The sequence below is a fragment of the Choloepus didactylus genome, chromosome 8 (genome assembly GCF_015220235.1).
Source record: "Choloepus didactylus isolate mChoDid1 chromosome 8, mChoDid1.pri, whole genome shotgun sequence".
Classification (NCBI taxonomy): Eukaryota; Metazoa; Chordata; class Mammalia; order Pilosa; family Megalonychidae; genus Choloepus; species Choloepus didactylus.
In genome coordinates this window covers 112,179,503-112,202,611 of record NC_051314.1, presented here as the reverse complement: position 1 = coordinate 112,202,611, position 23,109 = coordinate 112,179,503, and the positions used below count along the sequence as shown (strand labels likewise).

Genomic DNA, 23,109 nt, shown 5'->3' with positions numbered 1-23,109 from the left:
TTACTTTTACTTACAGATGTTATTTCATACTCTACTTTTGCTTCCTTTTACTTTCCAAATATTTTTAAAAGGAAAATCAGTTTTGTTTGTTTGACCAGAGCCAAGGTAAAAAGTTATTTTGTCCAAAAATTATTCTACTAGTGTTTCCATGATAGGTTTAAAACAAAAATTCTGAGGGATGTTAATCCCATCTTTGTTTTCCATAAAAAGTGTGTTCTATGGTAGAATATCTGGGTGTTCTAGTTTGCTAATGCTGCAGAATGCAAAACACCAGAGATGGATAGGCTTTTATAAAATGGGGGTTTATTTCACTACACAGTTACAGTCTTAAGGCCACAAAACATCCAAGGTAACACATCAGCAATCGGGTACCTTCACCGGAGGATGGCCAGTGGCGTCCGAAAAACCTCTGTTAGCTGGGAAGGCACGTGGCTGGCATCTGCTCCAAAGTTCTGGTTTCAAAATGGCTCTCTCCCAGGACGTTCCTCTCTAGCAAGCTTGCTCCTCTTCAAAACGTCACTCACAGCTGCACTCCCTTCAGTCTCTTTGAGTCAGCATGTTTTATATGGCTCCACTGATCAAGACCCACCCTGAATGGGTGGGGTCACACCTCCATAGGAGTATCCCACCAAAGTCACCACCCACAGCTGGGTGGGACACATTCCAAGCAAATCTAACCAGTACCAAAACGTCTGTCCCACCAGACCACAAAGATAATGGCATTTGGGGGACACAATACATTCAAACCGGCACACTGGGAGACATACCATCTTTCCCTCTCAGAGATTCACAACACATAGCACTTTGTTAAAAGCTCTGAGAAGTCCTGCTAAAAGAATACCTGCTTTTATTTGTTTCATTTAGTGTTTGTTTTCTGAATTTATTTGACTGCAGAACTAATTTCTTTTGATTAACATCCAATAATTGCCCATAGATCTAGTGTTTAGAGAACGCTGAAGAAACGTTGTTTGTAGTATATATCCTGAGCCAACATGGAACCTCATAGTGTAATTTCCATCAAGGACACCTGCTTTCAGCTTTTCTAGGGAGGCTCTCCCACTGTGCACTCCAGACTTGTGGGAAATAAGTAGCTTAAGGGAAGAAGAGGGATGTTCAGAAAATATCTACTGTTCATGATTCCAACCAAAAGCTGTGCATCCTCTGTCCAATGCCCTCAAATAACTGGTTCCTGAGACATCAGGGTTTCAGAGAAAGAAAGAGTTACTGCTAAGCACGAAGCAGGAAATCAGACAGCCTGTTGGCCTAAAAATCTGTCTTTCTAACTGCAGTAACTTTGATCATTTTATAGTATCAAAAGATGGGCAGCTTTTAGGATAATGAGCACAATGGTTTCAGCTGATATATTTAGAGGTGATCTAATTATAGAGCATGTGCAGATTGATTACGTGCTTAGTCACAGAATGCATGTAAGAAAATGGTGGCCTTAATATGATGATGGACGTGATTTTTAGTATTATAAGTTAAAGTCTAAGCTACTGCTCATGTCAGGCAGACCCATTGTGATTAGAACCAGCTTTGGTTATCAACATAATTTTGGAATTGGGGTGGGTTAGTTCTGTCATTAATAAACATTAGGAGCTGTTTTTAGTGATCAAAAGACTCTAAAGTCAAAAAACCGGATAGAATGGATACAAGTGAGGGTCAGTCACAAGGTTTTTACAATCACAAGAGCACAAGATAAAGGCTATACAATCATTTTCAGAGATCAAGGCAGCTGGATTACAGTTCAGAGATTTCAGGTATTTTCTTCTGTCTGCTCTAATATACCACAAATTAAAAAAGGAATATCTATATAATGGTTCACTAATTATAACCATCCCTTAAATCCTAATTTCTCGGATACATTCATATACAGTTTTTCTCATCACAGTCTTTTTTTTTTCGGTGTTCGTAGCCGGAAGAATGTAATGGATTTTTTATAAAAGAGAATTCAGAGAAAAACAAGAGATTTCACTGTCTACTTGTTCAGTAATGTTTATAAATCCGGTAGTGTGTGTTTTATTTGTTTGGACCTTATAAATCTGTAATTCCATCCTGGTTTTATTATTGCCTTCAAGGCAGCCACCCATGTAGGCAAAGAGAGTTCCAGAAACACTCGACTAATTATTGTGGTTTCCCCTGCTGAACTCAAAGGGTTTGGCAATGAATCCCAGTGTCTTGGCTGCTGTAATGTCTATGCTACAAGCTATTTTTTTGGCATAAGAACTAGTATGTTTGAACTACTAATTTTAATGTTCCTTTTAAGTATTATCTTGCACTGAAAAATTTTTAAATTAATAAAGTCTACTTGTTAGAGACCACCAAGTTTCATCTGAGAATGTAAGCTCATCAATTACAATTGTATCTGCTTTTTTTCCCCCTTTGGTCCTGTCGTTTTCTTTCTATTTCCTAAGTCAATCTAGTGGGATTTCATAATTAGAACTCTTTTGCAGGGAATATGTTTCCATTTACATTCAGGGCTTGAAAAGCAAATTTAGTAAGAAGCTACTCTCCAGCTGGAAAATGCTTATTGCTATTTCTCTCTAGTTACATACAAGCACAACTCAGAAAATAAAAGTGATAAAACGCTTATAAGCAATAAACTTATCACTCATTTTTTTCTCATTTTTGAGTGAGTATCTGTGGTTAAATAACAAACAAACAAAAACCGTCTGAGACCCTCTACAATAACAGACAGAAGGAAAGAACCCAGCAGCAAAATGCAGACTTAAAATCTAACCATGAGGTCTTCACATAAGATACATGAGAGAGGAGATAGTTTTGGACCTTGCCAGGTCAATATGTGGAGTCACTTTTTTATTTGGAAAACAGTCAGAACTGTTGAGAAAGCAAAAGTAGCCTATATTCTGCAACCCTGTCTGTTAAGGAACACTGTTCACCTATCAAATGCTTCCGTTTTTTTCAGTTGCCCACAGTAGGCCTCCTTGACCTATTTTTTTTCCCCACCCAGCATCCTATGCTGTCACTCTCACAGCCCTTCTCCGTCAAACCGTTCCTCTCCTTTGTTATTTCTTTAGGGGTTTAACAGTCACCAACCAATCCAAACAAAAGAACTTATTTTATTTTGTGGCAAAAATAAAATTAACCTACTATCATTCTGTTTTAACCTATTCAATTTTTAAAGGATTCTTTGGGTGTAAGATGTCCTAACCCAAAGAAATAATCTTATAATGTGTAGTCTAAGCAGGCACTAGGGTATTCCATTGGGGAAGATATTTTTTGGCGAAAGACATGTCACTCTTCCAAAATCACGATTATAGATAGCAGCCTATCTCAGTATTCTCTAAATAATATAACAAAATGTTGCCAGGAATTTTACCTCCAATATGGTCTTGACTGTGGAGGAGGAGGTGGAGAGTCGAAAGAATTTCTGACTCTTTTCATTGATCATTCTCTCACAAAATGAAAATGGTATAAGGCATATCAGCATCCTTATATAAAACAAATTGAAGTTTTTCCAAGAAACAAGGAAGTAGAAGGCAGAATAATTTGATTATTGTCATCTATCTTAGTATCTTAATGTACACATAAATGGTGTGTGCCTGTGCTTTTATGAAAAGAGAAGGTTGTACTTACAGATGCTCCAATATTTCTCAGCTGCGGCAGACCGAATTCACAGGGGAGTCCTGTGGATAGACCACTGGAGAGAAACAGTACGGACCCTCGGACACCATGCAGAACGGGTAATTCCTTTGGTTTGAATTCTGTTTCTCAAAATGGAAGTCACTGTACTGATTTTTTACCTGATCAAGAAAGTACCATATGTTCCTAATCTTTAAAATTGTGAATTTAAAAACACCAGGAGGAACATGAAAATCATCCATAATCCGGTCACCTAGATTTAATCACCAGTAAAATTTTGGTACAAAGCTGTCCAAAGTATTTCCCTACATCTATACCCAAATGTTTTTGTTTTTGTTTTCTACAAAAAAATGAAAGGCCATTTTATAAAACATAAAGAACAGTATAGAAGTTTTACTTTATTTGCTGCACAGACATTGGAGAGTCATCCATTTTAGCATCATCTATGGAGGTCTTAATTGCAACCCTCAGAAAACTTGCTTCTGTCACTGTGAGCTCAGTTTTTACTTGAAGCAGTATTGTGGAGAGGTTAAAAACACAAGTGTGGGAGCCAAATGCCCTGATTCACATCCTGATTCTACTTACCAGTTTGTAATCTTAATCTCAATGCCTCAATTCCTTCCTCTGTAGAATTGGGATAATAGTACCTACCACAATGATTGTTGTGGGAATTGAATTACTTAAAGCCTGTAAAGTGCTTAGTATATATAGTAGCTGGATCACTGTAATTAGTGGTTGCTGCTATTACTTTAATAACTATTATTTTATTTTTATTGATGGAGATCTAAGGACTTTTGTTAGGACTGTAAGTGCAAAAGGGTGGAAAAATTATTTCTATCATCTGTAGACTTCAGTGTGACAGAGCTACCTGGAATTATTTCATCATTAATTTTTTATTGCCTATGAAAGGGTTGTGCTGTAGGATATAGGCAAGGAAAAAATCAAAAGGAGTGTTCTGTGTGTGCCATCATCTGATGATGTAGCATCTCTGAAGACTCAGAGTAGTCCCTTGTCTGTGTCTCTGATCTTCTCTGATTCTATTGGGATGAAAGAATAAGGAGTGTATTTCTTATCACCTTTATGTTCTCATGTAGAGCTGTGGCCTTTGAGTGTGGCTTCTCGAGGCCCACATTTGGCTTTCTTTTTCCATATAGATTCTGGATTGAAACTTGCCATTTACATTTTCATGCTGTATGTAATTCTAAAATAGAAGCAGTTGCATGAGAAGGATGGGTCTTTGGAAAAGTCCTGAAAGATGCTTCTGATTGGAATAGATTTCTTAACAAAAGCTATTATTCACTAGCAACTTAAGAAAAATCATTTTAAAAATGGATGATATGCAACAAACTAGAATATCCAAAGCAGTCTTGAAAAAGAACGAAGTTAGTTACTAATAAAGTTGTTACCTACTTCAAGACTTAAGCCACAGGAATAAAGACAGTGTGTTACTGGCATAAGGATTGGAAAGTAGATCAGTAAGCCCCAAACTAGACCTTCCCCTCCACAGTCATTAGATTTTCAGCAAAGATGCCAAAGCAATCCAACTGGGAAAGGATAAGCCTTTCAATAAATAGTGTTGGAAAAAAGTGAACCTCACCCCCTACCTCACACTATTTCAAATATTATTCTTAGATGGAACATAGACCTAAATGCTAAAACAGTAAAGCTTCTGGAAGAAAATGCAGAATAATGTCTTGGTAACTTGGGGAATGCAGAGGTTTCCTAGAGCATGGAAAGCAATAAACATAAAATAATACTAGATTTCATCAAAAGTAAAGAAAAGAGGAACTAAGGTCAGAATTCCTGGGTTCAGGTTCTGGAGGCAACATTTACCAGCTGTGTGACCTTGGGCAATTTACTCATCCTTTCCGTGCCTTAGTTTCCTATCTGCAAACGAAGGATGATATTAAGACAGTAACATCTGCCTCATAGGATTGCTGAGTGGATTAAAGATAGATAGTTCTTCAAGTGGTACTAGGCACATAGCAAGCACTCAGTAATTTTGATTTAGGTACCTTATCCAGCTATGATGCTGCTTAAGATCTTTGCCCCAGAAGCATGTTCTTTAGACACTTGGTATTATCAGAATGATCATTTAGGAGGCACAGTTTATGACTGACTCAAACAGGAGACCACAGAGGGAGCAGTTGAGGAAGAAAGTTGCAAACTCCAAGGGAACTGTATTGGATACACAGACCTCCCCGGGATCTTAAGCACATCCCATCACTTCATGCTCTACAGACCACTTTGTTCGTAATATGTCCACTCAATTTCTCCCACCTGTGAACCCATTCTAGAATTAATGTCTTAGTAACTATCAAGTCAGCTACTTGACGGTTTAGTGTGCTGAAGAGGAATAGAGGAAAAAGAAATACAAAGTCATAGGATTTTAAAAACACATGAACTATTGATCCAAAACTTATTAAATTTCATATCTCACAGGTCATAACTCCTATATCTTTTTTTGGGTTAAAAAACGTGTTTTCCCATGCTACAATTCTATATTCTTGATGTATAAATTCATGAAAGCAGTATTTCCCTAAACTTTGTTTTTACCATAAGCATTTCCGGAAAACCTGCTTAAATGAAACTCCTTTCCCCATTACAGGTCTCAAAATAAGCTGTTCCCTTTCTATTGCAGATGACACAGCTCAAGTTACCTCTGATTATGAAACCAATAACAACAGTGATAGCAGTGATATTGTACAGAATGAAGATGAGTCCGAGTGCCCCAGGGGACCTCTGAGGAAAGAGTCAGCTTGCAGCACCTACACTCCTGAGACCATGATATTCCTGGTAGCCCCATACCACTTAATTCTCTCATTTACCTGAGAAATTGACATCTATTATAGAGATTGGCTTAGCAGTACATTCCTGAATCATTAGACTTAAAGACATATTTCATTTGGACCACATGTGTACTGTAGCCTATTCATAATTACCAATAGAGTTTTTCTCATCTGAGCCTTATTGGCCTCTTAATGGGTCTATATTTGGTAATTAAACATGTTAAGTATTCATCTCCACAAATGAATAGATATATTTCTGAACTAACCTGAAAAGTGCAGCTACCTGTAGGAAAAATGAATTATTTCATTCAGTAAACAATATATTAAATGATGTAGTATCTATAGATATAAATAAGTATACATTTCATTTATTTTACATTTCTCTTGTTGCCTGTAGGGTTCTGTGGGTTTTTCTTGAGCACATCCTTGATATGGAAAACAAGCAATACTTGTTTTCCTTTTTACATAAAACAGGTTTATATCGCCACTTGCTCTGTTAAGATATTCTTTAATGATGATGTGTTTTGTGCATGATGGATTCATTTAAAGAAGATGAAAGCATCCATTTGAGTCAAATTAATTTGGGGGAGGCAGCAAATGAAAAATAGTTGCCTATTATGTGATTACCAATTGCTGCTATTATCATTTATCTTTCACGTTTGCCTTTTATACATTTAAATCAAATAGATTGTTAGATAAAATCATTTTAATATGGAACTTATCTTTTTTTTTTTTTCCCTTGGTGAGTGTACTCTTAAAAGTGTTCTCCTTTAGGACTAGTTATGATTTGTCTTTACATTTACTTGCATGTTTTTCAAGAAGCAATTGATCACATGTATTAAATTTAAATCCTTGAAAAATGTAGCAGTTGTCATTCCACAGAATTAATACGAATTCTGAAGCGTTAATAACAGTTAGACCAGTAAGAATTAGGGGGTGATTAGCTCCTCCTCTCCACTTGTGGATTTCTTTTGAGAATCCCACATAAGCCAAGAACCCCTTGTCCCACAAAAATAAACATCTAAAGAGAAATTTACGTGCAATTTCAAAGTGCTCTGAAGTCTTTGCATGAATCTTTGTTTAAAAACTCTGCACTAAACCACAAAGCAGTTGTGTTAACTTAGGGCAGAAGCATCTACTTTTTCAGCACGGTGTACGAACCAGTGATATGCAAGCTCCAAACAAGAGAAAGTTCCCCGAGCACTTTTCTCCTAGATTGAGGACAGTGTGTTGTTCATCTTGACTTATTCTTTTTTTTTTTTTAAGATCACTCTTTCACTTTGAAATTTTAAGTCATTTATTTCAGGTAACATCACTTGCTAAATTGAACTAAAAACACAAATTGCTTTGCAGAAAAGCTGCATGACATTAAAATATTTTAATCCTAATTACAGGACAAACCAATTCTTGCTCCTGAACCTCTTGTCATGGATAACCTGGACTCAATTATGGAGCAGCTAAATGCGTGGAATTTTCCAATTTTTGATTTGGTGGAAAAGATAGGAAGAAAATGTGGCCGTATTCTTAGTCAGGTAAGAAATGCACTCATACATATGACTTTTTATAAGTTATTTTTTTATTAGAGAAGTTGTAGATTTGCAGAAAGATCATGCACAAAATACAGAGTTCCCTTATACCTGCCCTCATATTTAACATTTTGCATCAGTATGGTACCTTTGTTACAAATGATGAGAGAATATTATAATATACTATTAGCTATAGTTCATAGATTACATTAGGGTTCACTCTTTGTGTTGAACAGTACTATGCTAGTTTTTTCTTTTTAACTTTTGTTCTAGCAACATATTATCACCTAAAATTTCCCTTTTTAACCACATTCAGATACGTAGTTCAGTGGTGTTAATTACATTCACAATGTTGTGTTACCATCACCACTGTCCATTACCAAAACTTTGCCATCACCCCAGACAGAAACTCTGCACCAACATATGACTTTAAATGTAGAAAAAAACAATTCCTCAGTTGCTTAAACCTATGTAGATTGTTAACACCTGTGTATGGGTGTTGTGTGGAGAAAGGAAATCTTATCTCAGAACATTCCACAATTTCCTTGGTGATGAGATTAACAAAAGAAGTTGGAATTCTCAAGTGAATAGAAAATCATATTCTATAATTAAGATATGCGTTTTTTAAAGTCAAGAGGTAGGGTGGGTGCAAAAGCAAAATTGCCAAACAATTTAAAAGTCATAGAAGATGGCAAAAGAAAAGCTTACACAAGCCCTAAAAGGAAGAAAACTGATTATTTTAGAAAGTATAAACACTTTTTGTCTATAATTATTTCCATGGCTATATTTTTAACTGTTGACTATTCTACTGCTTAGGCTCTATCAAAAATAAGATATGCAGAAGAATATTCCCTCCCCCAAATGCTGTGAAAACACATCAAATATAATTCTCCATATTTTTTGATATGAAAAACACCTTTATTTACTATAAGAAGTACAGAACGAGAACTGCTACCACATAACAGCGTTTTTGTTTTCGTTTTTGTTTTTCTTTTAAGCTAAAGTACTTTCAAGGCTTCCCAAATAAAGAAATGTTTATTTCCTTGAGGGAGAAAGAAAATTTGTACACATATAAGGAATTTGAACGTTCTTGTCCTCCAAAAAACAAACAAATCAAAATGATGGATTTGCTGTATTGTCAAGTACCTATACAAACACACACTCAGTCATTCAAAAGAAATGATACAGTATTTTTTTATCAATTTATTTTTAAATGTATTAGGTGAGTTCTTAAAGATTTGAATAACACTCGCAGCAGAGATACTAAAGGCTACCAAACATGTTCATCTAATGCATAGGGTAAAAATGCAAGACTCAACCAAGATTAGGACCACTTACACTTCTTTCCAAAACCCTGAAAGAGGAAATCAGTGTAACACTGAGACAGCCTTTCTTCAGACCTCTCAACAAGTGTCTGAGTGTGCAAGCTTCAGGGTGAGGATTCCTGATCCATGAAGGTTTGAAGGGAGAAGTTAAAAGGAGAAGTTCAGTTCCACAGACACGGAGAACTAGTATAACGTTCAAGGAGAGAAATAGCTCCTCATCCTGAAGGAACTTTTCTGGTCTAGTACGGAAATAGATACAGGACAAAATAATGTCAGTTCCACTTGGTACATATGAAAGAGTATGTTAAATTTATTGATGGAATGAATATGAAGTTAAGAATAATTACAAACTCTAAATAATATGCAGTCTTTGCCTCTGCTAGACTCATGCTGTTCAGCAATAGAATGACAGTTCTTGCACATTTATTAAGAGTTAATAATCCCATTCCTCTTTTCTTCCATTCTCCTCAGTGCTAAGCAATCTCTTTTGTGCTAGCTGATAATGAGGATAGGTTTAAGGGCGGTCGTTTTATTCAATACTCCATAGCTTTACTCCTGAGGGCTCATCATGGATATTTTGTATTCTTTGTTCTGAAATCCGTTACAGACAGGACTCTAAGAGAGAAATCCTTTCCTGGAGACGAGCCTGAATAGAGCCACAGGACGTGGCTGTGGACCAGGAAGTCATCTTTCTCTTCATTTACAATATGTTCCCTGTTAAGAAGAGAAAAATCTCACACGAATGTGAATTTCATATATATGTCACAGATTCCACCAAATCCTTCAATTTAATCTTCATAGTTACTTTGGTGCAGGCATTTTTAAAATCTCTATTTTACAGAAGAAGAAGAAAGGGTTAAAGAGGAAATACCATTCTCCCAAAGTCATCTAGTAAATATTGGACCTGGGTTTCCGATGCAGATCTATCCACATTAGAAGCCCAGGCTCAGTTCAGTGGCTTCTCAGCTCCCCATAAAACATATCCACCTATTATGTGTCTTGAAACTCTCCAGATGAGAAGTCTGAAAAGATTAAAAGGTGGTCCCTATAGCAGTTGGTTTTGCAGCATAAGTGACAAGAGTGCTAAATACACTGGCAGATATTTAGTTCACCTTGAATTTCTGTGACAAAATGTTTTCTAAGAGTTTTGCAAGGCAAGAGGACATTAGGAAAAGTATAGATAATTAACAGACTTCAGGTAAATACATTTATATATCTTTTTGTTCCAGTCCTCTTTCAAAAAAAAAAGGATTATGTTTGTACATGATTGTAATTATGGCGCTGTTTACTTTCCCAATTTGCAAAATATTAAACTTTGAAAAAATGCACTGTCTTTTTCCTTGCTAAGTAAAACTTTATGGGTTTTATTTCTTTGATTTTGAGTTTACAAGCACAAAAATAATGGAATTTTGATTATGGGAGGGCATATTTTTTCTTTTGCCTTAGTAAAACTTTAGGACAGCTGAAATGAATTAATGTGGACATTCCACAAAATCACCTTTCGGCTGAAACTATACAGAAAAAGTCTCATTTCAAAAGATTTTTAGAGAGATACGTGCAATGGAAATGCCTCCTCAGCCTCAATAAACTGTTTGCCTTTTTGGTAATTGTCATGTTTATTTTAACAAATTTTAAAAGACATGCTTCAGATTTTGGAATAATGTTTACTTTTTATAGTCACCTTAACCCTTGCTTGAGGGTGTCTTTTCTTTGTTGATGAGCTTGGAATTACCATCATCATACAAAATTATTGGTACTTTATTTTAACAGCTTCTTAATGAAACTGGTGTTGTCTTATTTTTTCCTATTTTTGTTGTTTTTGAGTTGGATGGTTTAAGTAGAGAAATGTTAGCTACTTGCAATCCTCGTAATATTGCTTTTCAAATAATGGTACTAGGATTTGAAGCAGTTAAGAGTACAAAATCTGAAGCCAAGATCCTTGGCTTGATTTCTGGCTCTGATATGCGTTAGCTGTGTGATCTTGGACAAGTCACTTGACTCATTTATGTCTCAGTTTCCTCTGCTTTCAAATGTCAGTCAGTAATTAACAGTACCTATCTCATTAGGTGTTTGTGAGGATTAATTATATGTAAGAATTAATATATGTGAAGTACTTAGTGAAAACCTCTCATTTATTAAATGCTATAGGGGTTTGGGTTTGGGTAAATGCTGCTGCTGCTGCTATTATTGAAGTAATACTCATAGTTAAATATCCCAGATGCTTATAAACAACTCAAATGTAGTCTAAAGCAATTTTAATATAGAAGAGGCAACTGTGAGGTGAAATAGCTTGAAATATGACAGAAACCACAAACATCACTTTCTGCTGCATTTTTAAAGAGAGGAGCTAGGGATATTATGTTACACAGAAAAAGGACAAAATAAATACAAGTGCCAGTCAGAGTGAAGAAAAGCACACAGAAGTTGAGATGAATATATTTTACAACCTGTTCTTAACCAGCAGCTAGAGTGCTCCTTTTTTTTAATCATAAGTCAAATAACACCACTTCTCTGTTCCAGCCTCTCCAATAGCTTCCTGTCCCACTCAGGGTGGAAAAAAAAAGACCTTAAAATGCACAATCTAGCTTCCAACCGTTGCCCCACAGTTACCTCTCTTTAAATTCCTACTCCTGTCCTCATTCATTGTGTTTTAGCCACTCTGGCCATATTGCAGTTTCTTGAATATACCAAGTATAAATCAGGGCTTTTGCACCGGCTGTTTCCTTTTCATGGAAATGTCTTTTCTTAGATATCCGTGTAGTTCACTCCACACTTCCTTCAACACTTTGCTCAAATGTCACTTCCTGAATATGCCTACTCTCACCACCTCATTTAAGATGACAACTACCATGCCCTCCCTGTGCTCCCAAGTCTCCACCCCTGCTCCACTTTTCCTTTTCCCATGTGATTTATCACCTTCTGACATTGAGTATAACTTACTCATTTATTATGGCTGTTATTTACTGTCCTCTTCTGCTAGATCAAAAGCTCCATGAAGGAAGAGATTTTTTTGATCACTTATATATGCCACACACATAGAAAATTGTCTCTTACACAGTAGGAACTCAATAGTTGTATGCCGAATGAGAGAGTCCTTGTTTTAGGGATGTATGTGTATGTATAACGTATATTACTATTAAGCAGTGAATATATAATCAAACAATATTAGTCAGTTTGAACAGAATGCAGAAACAAAAGATAAACATTTAACTATGACGTGATGTATCAAAGATTTGGAGGAAATATTTCAAAAGAATTTTAAGAAGGAATGCAAATAATAAAAATGTTGAGTAGTTCTTTCCTGAAGTCTCCTGAACTATAACCAGCACTATGCCTTGAAGACATGAAGTAACACCAATTTTAAATGGTGCTGTGTGCCTTTCTGCCACATGAATAACCATGTCTTCCCCCATTATCTTCTTTTCTTTCCTTCATTGTTTTTTCTTTCTCCATCGTTTACATGTCAAATGTGCCAATTACATCCAGTAGTGTTCACTTGATTCACATCACCAGAGCTGTGGAAGTAATTGGGAGGAGAATAGATATACAGGGGAGGAAGAGAGAAGATAAGTGGGGAAAACAGTTTAGGCATTGTTATTTATAATGGTTTAGAATAAATCTTTTTTCTCTCTCTCTTTCTCTCTCTCTATATGTATACGTTAGACAAATCAAGCCTTTCCCTCTCTCCCTTCATTCTCTCCCCTTATCATTCACTTAAGGCACAATTCAAAGCCTTTCTCATCTGCCGGAAATCTTTCTGAACAAAATTAGTCCAAATTAAAGCTTGTTTTCGCTCATTCTTTATTTAGTGCTTATGATGTATACCATACAATTAGCATGTCAGTATGTATCAGACTCTGGTTATTGATACAACACACAATTTTGTGCTCTTTTAGGCACAATTTTGCTATATTGTATACTGAGTTATTGGTTTATTGTTTCCTGAATGTATGTTTAGTCTCTACCCTTAGATATAGATTATAAACCCCTCGTGCTCAGGAACAAGGGATAGGCACATGGAGTTCTTCAATACATACGTGATCTGTTGTTTCTAGTAGGTGTGCTCTACTGGCAGTAAATTAATATGGTTGATGGAATGTACACTTATGTTTCCATTTTTCTTTTTACATCTAACACATATTCTGAGATGTTTTATAAGGTTTTGTCTTTCTCTTTTATAGGTATCATACAGACTTTTTGAAGACATGGGCCTCTTCGAAGCATTTAAAATCCCAGTTAGGGAATTTATGAATTATTTTCATGCATTAGAGATTGGATACAGGGATATTCCATGTAAGTATATGGCATTTGTGAAATAATACTGTTACAGTCTGTTGAATTTGCTTGAGTAATGGGCTGTTGCATCATTAGCCTCTTACTCAGACTTACATATTGTAGATATTCAATATAGCCAGATGAGGAGACAGGATTTTCTTTAGAATCCTGGCCCCTTCACTTATAAGCTGTGTGACCCTGAGTCTTATTTAATCTCTACAGGCCTCATTCTTAATCCATAAAATGGGAATCATAATAACTCCTTCATAGGCTTCCTATGAGGGTCAAATGAGGTAGTAATTTTAAAGAGGTTATATTAGTGCCTTGCACATAGTAAGTGCCATTAAGTTTTTGATAGACACATAATTAATATTTTTTGTTTATTTTATATTCTGCCTCTTTCATTGGGTGAATTCGACTTTCGTTCTGGAGTTTGACAAGTACCTATTTAAATCACGAAATACTGAAGTTTTCTCAGTATAAGATAAGCCAGGCTGGGGGTAGAGGGGCATGAAGAAAGTGATCTGATTAATAAAATGGAAAAGAAAAGACATTTTCAAGTGATTATGGAAAAATGATTGGAAAGATTTTTTAAAAGGCAAATGTGAAGACCCAAGAAGTGAACACCATCAAGGGTCCAAGCCTATGAACTTTGAGTATAGTGAGAATAAGTCTGCTGTTTTATAATAATGAGAGAATTAGAATACAGATTTGTTAAATTTTCAATACGCAACATCATCAGATATGATGATGACATGTAGGTATCATCGGAGCACACAGGTAGAATTGTCCTGCATGCAACAAAATGTGTGTAACTGGTGGAAATATCCTTTGGTCCAACCATGGAAGTTGTGAAAATGTGTAGCAATCACAAAGTATTCAAGGGAATCAATACATATTAAGAAAAATTGTCAAACATAATACATTGGTTAGTACTTGTCACTTAGAAGTGAAAGGAAGAGAAGGCTCAGAAAAGAAGTGTTAAACAGAGATTTTTTGTATTAGTTTAAATATATGCTGAGTGAATAAATGAATGCTTTTCTTAGAAGTGTATTTAAATCTTGACATTTTTTGATATTTTGATATTAAAATAAGACCTTAAAATCTGTCTTTTATAAAAAAGGTTTTCATTCATTTCAAAATGTTTTAAGTCACTAAAACAAAATATTTTTCATCTCATTTCAACCTCTTCCTGTTTTAACTCTACAGTTTTAACTTGATTTTTGTGTCTTGGGCTTTACAACCCCACCTCCTTTTATACTTGCAAAGAACTGAAGTTAAATAAAAATTATATGGATGCAGATAAAGCACAGGTATTTCCAGAAGGGAGTAGCACAGCAACCTAGTCATCCAATATTAACATATCTTTCAGAAAGCCACCCACATGCTCCATTAGAATGAAAGTGCACAGCCAGTGGTATGTAATAGGAAAGTAGAATGAAGAATTGATTCTAAAAATGAGATTTGTTGGAGAATTTGGGACCAAAATACAATAGTTAGTATAGGGAAGAGGGGTGTTTAAGAGCACTGAGCCTCTTGGGAAAGTCTGGCTGATGCAGTCATGGAAGCTGGAAGACATATGGAAAGGGGGCAATCTGAAAGGATCTCAAGATAAGCCTTGCTTTCTTAATAGAGTTTTCCCAGGGCCAACACTGGTTGGATGCCAGTGATTGACGTATGTGTTAGTGATTTCTCAGATATTAAGAAGTTACATAAATAAGCTTTTATGGAAAGCAGGCCACTGAAAACGTACAGGAACACTAGTCACCAGACTAAATTTCCATATCGGTGTTTTATTTCCGAATGTATTTTCGTGATATAATCAGCCATAGTCAAGTTGCATTTAATTCAGATTGATATTTGACTCCATTAATACAACTAACTTTTCTCTAAATTTTCCAAATGTATTTTAGTGAAATAATTAGCCATAGTCAAGATACATTTAATTCAAACTGATGCTAGACTCCATTAATACAACTAACTTTTCACTGAACAGTCTATAATTGACTTATAGGGAAAAGTGACCAGTATTTAAGTATAAAATGCCAGATTCTAAACTTTATTATTTTTACATTTTCTTAAGTTTTTTTCTTTCTTGTTACATTTTTGCATTTGTTTCTCTTGAAGTAATGGATTCTAATTCATTCTGTGTAGAAAAAAAAATTGTTATAATAAAACTGCTTGTTCTGTTAGAAATCCCAGACACTGTACCTAAGGAAGTTTACTTACATTTTCTCACAGGAAAGCTTTAGTTGCTTGGTGATAACATTTAAATAGTAATACCTCATATGTGCTGGAGTTGTAAATTTAAACTAATACGGATATTAATTAAAATTTTTCATATTAATTATAATTAGCATGCACAGTAATTTGCTGCATGTCTAGTAATTTACTCCCAGGAAACTATATTTCTAATGGATTTATCTAAAAAATCCATAATTAGTTGGAAAAAGTGTAAAGAGCAACCAAAGTAAACATGGGATTAGATTGCCTTTAATATTAGATGATCTAAAATATTAGAATTAAATTTTTTATTTGAGTTCTGGTCACATCTTTAATAATTTTCAAGAGAAGAGGGGAATGTGAAAGCTTTTAAATTTGTAACCAGAACTCTGACTAAAATTTGAAGAATCTAGGTTAGAGTCTCATATATATATATGGGGGGGGGAGATAGTAAGATAATAAATATAGACAGATAGTAAGATAATAAATACAAATAAATATAGACAGATAGTAAGATAATAAATATAGACAATTCCCTGTTAGAAGTGTGATTTAAAAAAAAATTGTTCAATAAGGATTAGGATAAATTAAGGTATAATTGATACCTAATTGCACAGGGAGATAAATATGTTTAATATTGTTTACAGTCCCTTTCAAAAGAGTGGCCATTTTGGTTAGAAAAGAAGGTGAATCATCAGGTCATATTCTTCATGGACTAAAAGTTATTTTTTAGAGTGCATTTTCTATTTTCAAAGACTGTCATCCCCAAAATACATTCTTCTTAACACTTGTCATTCTTATTCTTTGAGTTTGAGAGATGGGGAAACTGCCTCAGAAGTACCTGTACCCATGTAACTATCTAATGGCAGAGATGAGAGTAGTCTTGTCCAGTCTGCATTTAGTTCAGTTCAATTAATCTATTTATGATGTGCCACCATTTGTAAAACTACATATTGAGGTGACATGGTACAAGCTAGAGGAACAGAAGTATTGCAGTATTAGCTGTATTATAAATAAGAAAATATTTAAAGTGTCACTTTAGTTCTTTCCCTCTATAATACTTAGAAGCAGAGACAGAATTTTGAATAGAAAATTTGCAAATTTGGGTCTAAAAATCTACAAATTCTACATACAACTCCAACCCTCCATACCAGCTCATTTCATCTCTGTGTTTAAGGGATAAGGTGAAAGTTGAGAAAACCAGTGTATCAAGACAGAAGAGAGAGATGGACAGGCTCTGGGAAAGAGGAAGGATGTGTGATGTGTTAGTGCAGCACTCGACACAATACTTGTACATCATAGATGCTGCTAAAACAAACGCTAAAATGGTAAAACAAATACCATTCACTGGGTTGGCTTACCAACAGGAATTTATTGGCTTATGGTTTCAGAAGCTAGAAGCTTCCTCCCAGGGTCAGTATCTTCTGACTGTCCAGCAATTTGGGGAATTCTTGGCTTTTCTGTCACACGTTAATGCACATAGCAGCATCTCCTTTGTCTTCAGGGTTCTGTTGACTTCCCACTTCCAGCTGCTCCCCATGGCCTCACCCTCTGTGTCCAATTTCCTTCCCTCTAAGGCTTCAGCCATACTGGGCGAAGGCCCAGCCTCATTCCGTTTGGGTCACCGTAAGGAAAACAACTTCAGAGGTCCTGTTTACCAAGGGCTTCACACCCACACCAGGGGTTGGGACCTAAACACAGCTTTTGTGGAGGGCATGATTCAATCCCCAATAGATGCAAAGCAAATTTTTTAAAAAGAAATATGTTATTGCCTGCTTACAAGGCAGATTATTTTCCACTCTGCTTAAGCAATTGGTGATAGTGTAATTCTCCTGTATATATACCCACATACCTAGACGTATGTATTTAAGTAAAGTTAGATTTGTTTAGCTATTGTCTTTATTTGGACTTATGAACCTATAATCATAAGCAAAAGGGGTGTGTAACTTTTTTTTTCATATGTTGTCTTTATCTAGTTTTTTACTCGATTATACTAGCTTCATAAAATTAGTTTGGCAGTCTTCCTTCTTTTTTTATTTGCTGAACTACGTAACTTAGATAGCATTGTTTGTACTTGAAAGTTTGTAAAAATCACCTGTAAAGGTGTCTGGCCCTGTACTGTGGGGTGGGGCCAGGACAAAGAGCAGTAAAGCTCAGGAGTTTCAAGTTCATCTGTACTTCTTATCCATTCTTTACCCACCCAGGCTCTAGCAGCACCCTGATACCACTACCCCATCCACCTTCTAATGTTTCGCTCGTGCTTGGGTTTTTCTGACTTGCAATGGTAATGGTAATGGTAGTTAAATGCATGTATTAAACTTGCAACCAGGAAAGAGAAAAGAACTTAACTCAGAAGCGCCAGCATATCCCCCAACAGTGCCATCCTCTGCCCAGACTGCCATTTTCTTCTATACCAGATCACCGCTGCCTTTTGTCACCCCAGGGGCTTAGACTAGCTTTTATTTTAGCTATTCTGTACTATCCTTGCAGGTGCAACATTACTTTTTGGAGAGAACTGGTGATCTGTTCCAGTTTATCATCTTGTGAACAGGCAGCAATTTTTTATGCGAATAATATGTAGCATTGAAGTGCAAGCTTACAGGAGAAAATATTTGGAAACCATATATCTGATAAGGGTTTAATATCCAGAATATAAAGAAATCCTACAATGCAACAATGAAAAGACAAATAGCCAATTAAAAAATGGCAAAAAACTTGAATAGATATTTTTCCAAAGAGGAAATGCAGTGGCCAAAGCACACATGAAAAGATGCTCAACATCACTAGCTATGAGAGAAATGTAAATCAAAACCACAGTGAGTTATCACTTCACACCTACTAGCATGGCCATTATCAAAATAACAGAAAGCTGCAAATGTTAGACTGTATATGGAGAAAGAGAAACACTCATTCACTGCTGAAAGGAATGTAAAATGTCTGTGGAAGACAGTTTGGCGTTTTCTTAGTAATCTAAGTATAGAATTGCCATATGATCCTGGCAACCCTACTACTTGGTATATTTCTAGAAGAACTGAAATCAGGGAAGCGAACAGACATTTGCACACCAATGTTCACAGCAGCATTATTCACAATTGCCAAAAGGTGGAAGCAACCCGAGTGCCCATCAATCTATGAATGGATAAACAAAATGTGGTATATACCTATGATGGAATATTATTTAGCAGTAAGAAAGAATGAAGTCCAGATGTGCGTGACAACATGGATGAATCCGGAGGACATTATGTTGAGAAAAGCCGGACGCAAAAGGACAAATATTTTACGATCTCACCAATGTGAACTAAGTATAATAAGCAAACTCAAAGTTAGAATCTAGAATATAGGTTACCAGGAGATAGAATGGCAGTAGAGAATGGGAGCTGATGCTTAATTTGTGAAGAATTTCTATCTAGGTTGATTTTTAATGTTTGGAAATGGATAGAAGTGATGATAGCACATTACTATGAGTATAAGTAACAGCGCTGAATTATGTGCGTGAATGTGGATAAAAGGCATAGTTTTAGGTCATGTATGTTACTAGAAGAAAAGCTAGGGGATAAAACATGGAACTGTATAATACAGTGAACCCTGTTGTGGATTATGTCTGTGGTGAATAGTACAGATATAAGAAAGTTTTTTCATGAACTATAACAAATATATGCCACTATTACAAGGTGTTAACAACAGGGTGATGCATGGGAAAAAATACAGCTAATACAAACTATGGACTATAGTTACCAGTAATATTTTAGTCCTCTTTAAATATAAATAAATCTATAGAGACGGAATTAGTGGTTATGTGGGTCTGGGGAAGGATAGAGGGGTTGAGAGGTGACTGCTAAGGGGTATGGAGTTTTTCTTTTTGGAGTAAGGAAAATGTTCTAAAATTGATTGTGATGATGAATGCACAACTCTGATTATACTAAAAGTCATTGATTGTACACCTTAGATGAATTGTATGGTATGTGAATATATCTCAATAACACTGCTAAAACAATCACAAGTTTACTGTGTGTCACCTTACAATATATCCCTTTATGTAATCCCCACACTTTTACTATGAAATAGGCACTATTATTATTCCCATATCTTTAAGATAAGGAAACGAGAATTAGTACTTTAAGTATCTCACCCACAGTAACATGGATAATAAATAGTAGAGACAAAACCAGATCTGTCCCAAGCACAGAGAATTCTGGCATATTCAAGTTTGTACAAGGCACAGGCACAGACATAAAAGATAATTGTCTTGAATCGCTTGCGATTTTCTGCACATTGTGATATAGATCCCAATTTTAATAAAATCACTCTTTGAAGTACTATATAATAGCAGTGTTAACCTCTAGCAGTAGCATAGGAGCCACCTGTGATCACTTAAAAGCTAACTCCTAGGAGTTGGCAGAAAAGCAGCAGAGCAGGCACCATTTGCCCACACTGTACCTGGGTGCTTCCAGCTCCACAGATACCATGGGTTTTTCTTTCTTCCCTGACCTGGACCAGAAACAAGTGTTTCTCTCAAATTCCCATTTTCCTCCTTTTCTGTTCTCTTTTCTTTCTCTCTTCTCCTCTTCTGTTGAGATTTATTCAGAAAATTAATGTATTATATTGGAAAAGGAAGCTATCATAGTTAGTAGAAATAAAATGTATGAAGTTAGTACATTTGTGGTAAAGCATACCAAGCAATGAAGTATTATGGAGGAGCTGGTAAAAGAAGTATTTAGAAGAATTTTCACCAGAAAGAGTTTGGTCAGAGTTTGATAGAAGTTGAACCACAAGCATAAAATAGAACTCGTCCCCATGTTAATGGCATTATAACCAGGGAGATTGACTATTTCCATAATTTTTGGTCTTCCAAATGGTTCATCTCCCTACATTATTGTACAAAGAGGTTTCAATTTTCTATATTTCCTGGAACAGTATTCCCAAATTCGAATTTTCAGATCAGAGAACATACTTGAGTTAGGTTTTAGATTTTGCTTTGTGAATTTAATCTACATATTTAAAATGCATTATTCAGTTTGATTAGAGTGTTTTAAATTTAATCCAGAATAGTACTGTGTTCTATTCACAGATTATATTTGGGTGCCATTTGTCAGAGATGGAATATTGAGTAGTATGAACCATTGGTCTGACTGACCTAAGTTGGAAGTATATCATAATGTTCTACAGGAGCATGGAAATAAGTACAAGTGTAAACATTGTAGTTGTTTCACATAGTGAATTTTCTGTATATATAGGTTTCTGGACATAGATTTTTCCACCTCAGACATCTGCATGCATAATGAATGTTGATTGTTCTTGTTACTGTGGATATTATGGGGTTATAGAAGAGTAATCAAAGACTATTTGTCCTAGCAAGTTTGGCTGGCTTTTAGCTGAGGTATTAAAATGTTAGGACTAAACTGTTTATCCAGTAGATGGCACTCTTAGTCCTTGTACTCCAGAGTTCACAATTTAAAGGTAATTCCTTTGCATTGGTTACAGATCATAACAGAATCCATGCCACCGATGTCTTACATGCGGTTTGGTATCTTACTACTCAGCCTATTCCAGGCCTCTCTACTGTGATTAATGATCATGGATCCGCAAGTGATTCAGGTATTTATTAAGTGCGTCTGTGTTCCCTTGTGAAACATGGGAACTAAAGTGTTTGGGTTTTACTTTTCCTGTTGTTTTAAAAAGAAAGCCAAGGCAAATGAGAGTTTCATAGATATGTTTAATTTCTGTTGCTTACATTTTTTCCTCTCAGATTCTGACAGTGGATTTACACATGGACATATGGGATATGTATTCTCAAAAATGTATAATGTACCCGATGATAAATATGGCTGTCTGTCTGGAAACATCCCTGCCTTGGAGCTGATGGCGCTATATGTGGCCGCAGCCATGCATGATTACGATCACCCTGGAAGGACGAACGCTTTTCTGGTTGCAACTAGTGCTCCTCAGGTAAGTCTTTACGTTTTGACTGGGAGGAATAATTCAATGTAGATATTTTTCCAAAGAAAATGATTTTTTTTAATTTGATTTATAATAGACACCAAGTAAATAGAAGCCAAATTTTTTAATCATAGGATAAAATCCTCAGAGACCACGCTAATTCTGAAAAGATGCCTAGGTTTGTTCTAAAATACAGGCAGGCATGTAGCTTTCTTTATCTTCCTTGGCAATTCCTTTTCAATTTCTTCTTAGGAGGAACTACTTGAATTAGTATTAAGGAATCTCCTCAAGAAAGAAAATCCAACTTACACAAAGTCCCTTTCTGAAAAGATTTAAAAAAAAACAAATCTTAGAAAAAGCAAACAAAAATAAAGCAAAAATCTTTCTTGGACTTTTAGAGATGTAAGAATTCTTTGTATATAAATTCCATTCCTTTGAAATACATTCATTACAACAATCATGAGTCTTATAGCATGTCTATTGGTTAACAGGAATTAAAAATCAATTTAATTTGTTTGAGGGAAATTTTTAATCTAAAGATAGATTCCAAGAATGAATAACTTTAAAGAAGTTCTTTTTAATTAATATTTAAATCTAAGTTGAAAATTAATCACTAAATATCTAGAAATTTCTATATAATCAAACTCAGGTCTCTTCACCTGATTTTAAGCAGATGGACCCAGGTTATTAAACATCCAAAGATCCTCTATTCTTCTTTATAGAGGATCTAGAGGCCAATTTGGTACCGTATTTGCTTTTTTTTTTTTTCTTGTTGGCTTTTTGTCTTTTACCCCTTCCCATCCATTTCTGCAGTCTCTCCTGTAGACTAGTCTAGAATATTCTTCTAATCTATATAGAGCTATTTTCCCTAAATGTTTCTTTCATATACAGAGTTATTTTCCCTGAAGATAGGCAAATCTCTAGGCCAGCACCATTTACTGTTCAGATTTTCCTACAGGTCTATATGTTTTTACTTATCCCTATATTAATTTTCATGTGCTTAGGCTTTCCTTTTAATTCTTATGCCTTCCCCCACCCTGGTATCCTATTTCACACACTAGTCTTCAAGCTTCCTTCAAAATTATTAGAGAATTCCAAATAAGTAAACACTGTATATTCTCAATTACTAGAGAGAAAGTGACACATACATGGCTGATTGTAGAGTGAGAATGTTATGAATTGTGAGGTCCTTAGTAATTCCATTCATCTTTATTAGTTACATATATTTAGCTAAAAGAAGGTAAATTTTATGCCTAGAAGCAGAAAGTAACTGAGATATCTTCTTGGGATATTGGGATATATATATGCCAATATGTCATATATATACGTTTTATATATATATATACACGTAATATATATATACACACATATACGTCACGTATTTTATGCTTAAATACATGTGCCCTGCAAATAAACCTGAAAAAAAAAGCC

The 23,109-nt window shown here is 35.4% G+C and overlaps 1 protein-coding gene across 2 annotated transcripts in view; it reads left to right on the top strand.

Moving 5' to 3' along the window:
* PDE3A (phosphodiesterase 3A) overlaps window positions 1-23,109 on the top strand; it is a 343,776-nt gene that overhangs the window by 304,363 nt on the left and 16,304 nt on the right. For both annotated transcript variants that reach the window (XM_037845708.1, XM_037845709.1), the window contains 6 exons: window positions 3,619-3,704; window positions 6,245-6,399; window positions 7,787-7,924; window positions 13,425-13,536; window positions 21,223-21,336; window positions 21,488-21,687. In XM_037845708.1, coding sequence (XP_037701636.1) covers window positions 3,619-3,704; window positions 6,245-6,399; window positions 7,787-7,924; window positions 13,425-13,536; window positions 21,223-21,336; window positions 21,488-21,687 — 805 coding nt within the window. The remainder of the gene's footprint in view (window positions 1-3,618; window positions 3,705-6,244; window positions 6,400-7,786; window positions 7,925-13,424; window positions 13,537-21,222; window positions 21,337-21,487; window positions 21,688-23,109) is intronic.